The sequence below is a fragment of the Paroedura picta genome, chromosome 1 (genome assembly GCF_049243985.1).
Source record: "Paroedura picta isolate Pp20150507F chromosome 1, Ppicta_v3.0, whole genome shotgun sequence".
Classification (NCBI taxonomy): Eukaryota; Metazoa; Chordata; class Lepidosauria; order Squamata; family Gekkonidae; genus Paroedura; species Paroedura picta.
The window spans coordinates 175,296,941-175,303,987 of record NC_135369.1 but is presented as its reverse complement, the minus strand read 5'-3'; the positions used below and the strand labels follow the sequence as shown (position 1 = coordinate 175,303,987).

The following is a 7,047-nucleotide window of genomic DNA, read 5'->3' as shown; positions in this document are numbered from 1 at the left end:
ATCGAATGACCCATCCTGTTGATCATATTGACTCAGGGGTGGCCAAACTGTGGCTCTCCGGATGTCCATGGATGAGCCCTGGCCAGCATGCGTGTTATGAGTATGGTCCATGGACATCTAGAGAGCCGGTTTGTGCAATTCCCCTTCAGCCTCGGAGAGGAAAGCAGACGATAAATAACACAAAACAAGAAAATAAAGGAAAATTGAATGGGAGAACTAGCAGAAGTGTCATCTCCGTCAGTAAAACTGAAGAAAATTGATATGATGTACTTGTATAGCAAATGTCCGGTTCAATAAATCTATTAATAGAATTCAGAATTTTAAAATTTAGTACAGCATTTAGCCAGAACATAATTTACACTATTAATTGTCATTTCCTTCCTAAACATTTTCTCATTTGGGTGTTATTGATCTTAGTTAATCTTCTATTCTTTGCCTAGTACAGGCTTTCTCAACCAGGGTTTCGTGAAACCCTGGGATGTCTTGACGGCCCTGAAAGGGTCTACCGAATGAGTGGGAGTTAATTGTTTTCTTATGTTGTCAAACCTTTATTGGGTGATGGGATCAGACATGGTCATGCTGATGCAGCCACCCCCTCCCAAAATGGCCAATGATGGGCCTGGAGTGGGTGGGAAGGGGAGGGGCCCTGGGTCGGCACATACACAGCTAGACTTCCCTACTATATTCTGCATAAACGCACCACTTCCGGGGTTTCTCAAAGCCTGACTAATGTTTCAGGGGTTTCTCAATGGTAAAAAAAAAATTGGGAAAGGCTGGCCTAGTATATGGTAGGCCAAGGTATACCGAGAACTGTAGGGTTTCTTAAGCTGGTAAAGGTATATAGTGGCAGTAGAAAAGTATTGTCACGCAACAAAAAAAGTAATTTATAAATTACATGATCCTCTGACTCTCATCTGTCAACATGGTGAAGTTAAATCATGAAGCCTCCATATATTCGGTGGCTGTGTGGTCAAGTTAAGACATAATAAATTTGCCCTATTCTCCATGCCATTCCCTATTTTATCCTATCAACTGTCATGAACCCCAATTCATGCCATCCATGGCTCCATCCGTTCCTGCATATTCTCACACTTCTCTGCCTTCTCCGGCCGGCCCTGGCCAAGGCCGTAAAGCAATAAACCTGTCCTCTGAGAACTTCACTCCCTTCCTTTCCCAGCGGGAGAGGCTCCATTCGAATGTATCAATCTTACTGTAAGTGTCCTTGCGGAGACAACTCAAAGTCTCAACAAAGTGCCAACTGTTTGATAAGGTTCCTGGCCATCTGGCCGCTTGGGAACCGGCTTCCCTGTCACCTCTCTCTGCTCTCCCGTCGAAATACCATCATCCCCCCTCCCCTATTTGGTGAGCCCTATAACTACCCCACTTGTTCCCCTAACACTTTGTTATTATCAAGATCTTTGCTTAGGAAGATCTTGGCATGCTTTAGCAAACTGTGGAATTTTGCCTAATAAAGCTACCTTTTAAATTTGCAACCGACTGTTGGATTTCGAATGCGCTTTCACCTGGGACTCCACAAGCTGGGCTCAGCCTGATTCCTGACATCAACCACCTTCGGGGATGGTCTCGGTTGAGAGAATGACTGACCCGTCCAGTTCATGGAGGGCACGGATTTTAAACTTGGGTCTTCTCTGCCCTATTCCAAGACTATAATCCCTACACGAAGCTGGGTCCGTATCAAGAACAAGGCTGGCTGCGATTCTAACTTCGTTGAACAAACCCGCGTGCACCAGAGCAGCTGAGAAAGACGGAACAGTTCAAAACGCAACGCGAAACACAAGGAGAGTTTTATTCAAGGCGTTCGCTCGGAATCCGGGATCGCGCCGTTCGGTTTGTCCAACTGAATCCTTGCTTCCTATTTGGGGAGAGACGTCGAACGGAGGAAGTTTGGATATCTTTTTTTTATTAAGCACATTCCACAGTACAAAGCCTTAATATCGTGAACAATATCTGTACAATTCAACAGTTGTCAAATAAGCTGTTCATACACAAACTTTCCAAACAGGTAACTGGCAAACATAATTACAAGTTAGAATAAGACTATCCCAGTGCTTTGAAACATTAATCTAGCAGGAACATCCAGCTGCTTAGTTATGAGTAGCGAAACAAAGTCCAAAGTACAGCCAGGATCACTATCCTTAATACCAGGAGCCGAGGTCCTTGGGGGGCCAGTCACAGACTCCACAGCTATGTTACACCAAGCACAATCAAAAGTAGTTTTCGGCTGCGTCTTCAAATACCATTATTTCCCATGGAGGAACATGAATTTCATCTTACACATGCATTTAAAAAAGGACAGTTCTCCATAAATACCTTTTGTCTTCAGGGCTGCAACAGAAAAAGTCTTTCGCGTCACAGCTTGCGTGGACCGGGGGGGGGGGGGGGGAGGAGAGGGAGGAAATTGTTTCCTTAACTGTTGACCATGTCCAAATCGGAGAACATGGGAATGTGCCCTCTTGTGGATTTCCATGACGGTTGATCGTATCCAGGTAACTCTTCTTTGTTGAGATGTCCCCCTACCCCCCCCCGAAAAAGGGAATTTACAAGCCCGATTTCCAACACCTCGGAAGGCAAAGAGTGGAAAATCCAGAAGCAGCTCGAGTTTACGCCTTTTCGACCTCTTGACGTGTGCTTTCGTTGTTAATCTGATCCGACAAGCTGGTAGGCATGTGAGCGAAGTATCCAGCCGCGGCTGTTCCACTAAGCAAGCAATATGCATTCATTGGTCATTTTAAGTTGGTTATCAAACATTCCTTGACCCCCTCAACCAAAGGGGGAGGCGGAGAGAGAAAGAAAGACAGAAATCTGCGGGGGCACCAAAGGAGGGGGAAAAAACACACACCATATGACTAAGGAATGACAGCATCCCTTCCAATCCCAATGGTTATTCCTAGACCAAACGGCATCACATTCCATTAATCAGCAATCACCCAAGGAGCATTAGAAGAAGCCGAGAAATAATGCTGATCCAGCAATTACTTAAAACAGGGGTAGTCAAACTGCAGTCCTCCAGATGTCCATGGACTACAATTCCCATGAGCCCCTGCCAGCGATAGCTGGCACGGGCTCATGGGAATTGTAGTCCATGGACATCTGGAGGGCCGCAGTTTGACTCCTCCTGATTTAAGAGATACAGAGACAGCACTTGTACAGAGATTACCTCCCCCGCCCTCCCCCCCAATATATCCAAGCATATGACAAACTCCCCACAGCCAGTCATACTCCCATGGAGGAAAAGTCCCAACCACGTGGGCCTCGGCTACTCCGTTTCTCTGCATCAGGGGCAAGGAAGGCGAGACGGTTCCCAGAAGATCCCAGTGGAACAGCGATCCATCCCTAAAGTCCTCATAAGCGCAGCGATCCAAGGGCTTATTGGAGCGGACTTGAAAAGACGTTTATACAGGCAACTGTGGCCAAAAAAGAGTTCTCCCCCCCCTGCCCGAAAAAAAAAGACAGTTTGCACTACCGCAGTGCAGGAAAACACGAATGGAATTTATCGTTTTTCAGCAAAAATGCTTTCGAGAGCTATTTCTTCCTTAAAAAAAAAAAGAAGGGCGGGGGCGGGGCGAAATCCTAATAAATACCCTCCTTTGCCCAAGAGAAGTATTTCTAAAGCAATACATCCCAAACCCCATAGTGTGCCAGTCGCTAGAATGCCTTGATGCGTTATAAGCTTATGCCTTGGCATCGATCGGGAGGTCCCGACTCCCAGCACTTGGAGGTTACAAGGTTATGTACATCGTATCTACATGCTTATACAGTTACGGGTATTGGAAATGATGAGGCAAGCACGCGGGAAGGATCCGACGATACCAAAGGTTCGGTGGAGGAGGATGGTTGTAGGTCCGAGCACGGTTAAAAGGAGAACAAAAATCAAAAAAGAGAGAGAGAGAGAGAGAGAGAGGGAGGGAGAGAGGGAGACAGCGCTGTACACCTAAGTTCAGGTCACTGAGCCCAATTTACAATCTCTTTTAAATTAAAGCAAGTGACTGGAGCAGAAGTCGACCGTCAACCGAAATGTTACTGAGCCGTTCCGGGAACGCTTCCAAACGGTCCGACGGGCGTTCGTCGCCAAAAACAAAGCCAAAAGCCAGGGTCTGAACCGGTCGTGAAACGTCGAAGTCTTAACGGGAGGAGGAGGGCCGACTTTGATAGCAAAGCCCTGTACATTCTGGGTTATACGTTTGGCACCCACATTTCACTGAGAATGTTTTTCTTCTTCAGAGTCAGATCAAAAGTGCAAAGCAAATATAAATTAGACCAAGTCCTTCCTTGACATCTGATTCACTCCTGGAAAAACAAGCCGTCGGTTCAGTGTATATATATGGGCAACTGTTACTTCGTGAAGCTTTGGGTCTGGCATCGCGGTGAAAGGTTTTCTTTGACCTGGACTCAGCCAATTCCTTGGTCAGTTCCTCGGAGGAGATCACTGAGTGATGAAAGACTGGAAAAAGAGACAAGTGGAGATAACAGAATTTGTGCTGCTTCGCATCTACACAGCATCTAGAACCACTTCTGACTTTAGCGAAGGCTAATGTCTTCAGGTGAGTAAGAGCCAAACATCCAGCAGTTCAAAGACTGTGGAATCCTGCAAGAAATAAACGACAAGCCGGAATCAGAAGAAGAAGAAGAAGAGTTGGTTTTTATACCCTGCTTTTCACTGCCTAAAGGGGTCTCAAAGCGGCTTCCAATTGCCTTCCCTTCCTCTCCCCACAACAGAGGTAGGTGGAGCTGAGAGAGCTCTGATATTTCTGCTCAGTCAAAACAGCTTTACCAGTGCTGTGAGGAGCCCAAGGTCACCCAGCTGGCTGCATGTGGAGGAGCGGGGAATCAAACCTGCCTTGCCAGATTAGAAGCCGCTGCTCTTAACCACCACATACAGCCTGGCACTAGCTGCTATCAGGCATTGGAGAAGACAGCTAAAAATTCTAATGGCCAACATTCTCATTTATCAGGTGACAAAAAGGTATCTCTGACATTCCTCTGCTGAATTTTAATTATCCCCAACTTCCAAACAGTTCAGGGCAGAATACTTGACTTCCCATTCCCCCACTTTATCCTTCCAACAATTCTGTGTGGTAAGTTAGGCAAAAAAATCCTCAACAGTAGACTGAGATTTTCCAAACCTGACCCCACACATAGTCTGTGTTCCCTTTGATTCCCTAGCATGCAAAATAATGCAGCTGAAATCCCTTCTACGGCTTCTAAAATGATGGGCCTCTGAAGAGGCAGAATCGCCAGGGATGCTGCAATTAAGGGGTCATGTTTGGGTTAGAAGGCGAGGCCGACTGAGCGCACATGCAACGTAATCGCTACTGCTTATTTTGGCCACACAATTGATCTCCTCTTCCTTGCACTTCGGGGTAACTTCGGGCTTAAAAGACGCCCGGCGCAAAGGAGACTATGCAGGGCCAGACTGAACATTGCGCATTCTCAGAGAAGTCAGGACTGTAAGTCTTGTTCTCTGCAGCCATACAACTATTGTACGGAACAGCTACTTGAAAAAAAGAAGGAAGGAAGGAGAAAGGGGAAAAACTTGCCTACATGGGCCTTTGCCTTCCTCCCAGGACATTTCCCCATGGGAAAACCCTGCTGGGGAGAGAGTTACTTCCGCAATTTTCGTATGTGTGCAGGCAAATTGGCAAAACCTTAGAAACCACTCCTCCGAGCAGTTTGCATGGAAGAAAATGGCTGGAAGAGGCAGGGGAAAAAGAGGAGCCTTTCTGAGCCCACTTGGGCTTTCTCTCTCCCCTGCAACTGCTGTGTGTCTGCGGGGAACACAAGCTGGGTCTGGGGAATCCATAGGTAAAGGTATCCCCTGTGCAAGCACCGAGTCATGTCTGACCCTTGGGGTGACGCCCTCCAGCGTTTTCATAGCAAACTCAATACGGGGTGGTTTGGCCAGTGCCTTCCCCAGTCATTACCGTTTACCCCCCAGCAGCAAGCTGGGTACTCATTTTACCGACCTCGGAAGGATGGAAGGCTGAGTGAACCTTGAGCCAGCTTCTGGGATTGAACTCCCAGCCTCATGGGCAGAGCTTTCAGACTGCATTTCTGCTGCCTTACCACTCTGCACCACAAGAGGCTCATGGGGAATCCATACCCAGCTCTTAAAAAACAGCAACATTCCGTTTATGCAGTTGGTTGGACTCCTGACTCCCCAAATCTTTGTGATGAGAAGTACAACCCATCTGTGGTGGTGGTGGCGGTGGTGGGGAGATCGGACCCCAGGGAACTGAGTGCCGAGCCTATAGCAGCTGTAACTTGTCTGGTTTAAATTTCACGCCCGCCCTCATTTGTATACTTGGCTGAGCATCACCTGCCTCCTTTCAATGTTACAAAACCACAGAGGATGATGTGGGCTACCACCAGCATGCGGATTAAAAAAAACACACAGCTCAAGCCAATCGTGAAGTTAAAATGTGGGATACTCTGCAGTTCATTCAAGGCTCAGCAGTCTAGGAAACCTCCATCGAAGCCTTAAAAGAGAAATCACCTTATGACTGACAGGGCCTACTGACGAAAACAGAAGCTGCGGCAGCAGGCTACAAAGCAGATAAGCTTAAGAGTAATAAAAGTTTACCTTGGAGAGTAGGACGCTGCAGACTGTTATCTGGAGATGTAAGTGTATGTTCTGGATGGAGAGCGCGTCTCGTTTTGCGCATTGGGGGGCACGTTTAAAAAATCCCAAATCAAAATGGTATCGTCGTGAGAGCTACTAATGATCTGAAATTCGTCAAATTGGAGTCTAAAAACACGTCCTGAGTGTTCCTGGAAAATTGTGAAGAGCAACAGTTAACGGGGCCAGAAGATTCTTCCCGCAAGATTCATGTTCTAGCATCCATTTTCACGCAGGAAGAACGTCCCAAAATTTGTGTGGCGACCACATTTGTTGCGGGCGCACGCCCTGCCGAACCCGAGCACACGTGGTAAGCATCCCTAGGTCTGAAGGTGCCCCAAGACAGAACTGTGCTTGGATACGCAAATCGGAAAGGTGAACCCCTTTGGGATTTTATTGATTGTTGGGAT

The 7,047-nt window shown here is 47.1% G+C and overlaps 1 protein-coding gene across 6 annotated transcripts in view; it reads right to left on the bottom strand.

Annotated features, from left to right (window-relative positions):
- Positions 1-3,442: 3,442 nt before the first annotated feature.
- The window catches only part of FBXW11 (F-box and WD repeat domain containing 11), a 115,399-nt gene continuing 111,794 nt past the window's right edge, over positions 3,443-7,047 (bottom strand). For all 6 annotated transcript variants that reach the window (XM_077312814.1, XM_077312819.1, XM_077312820.1 and 3 more), the window contains 2 exons: positions 6,602-6,789; positions 3,443-4,606 (listed from right to left, as the gene is read on the bottom strand). In XM_077312814.1, coding sequence (XP_077168929.1) covers positions 6,628-6,789 — 162 coding nt within the window. In that variant the 3' untranslated portion in view covers positions 3,443-4,606; positions 6,602-6,627. The remainder of the gene's footprint in view (positions 4,607-6,601; positions 6,790-7,047) is intronic.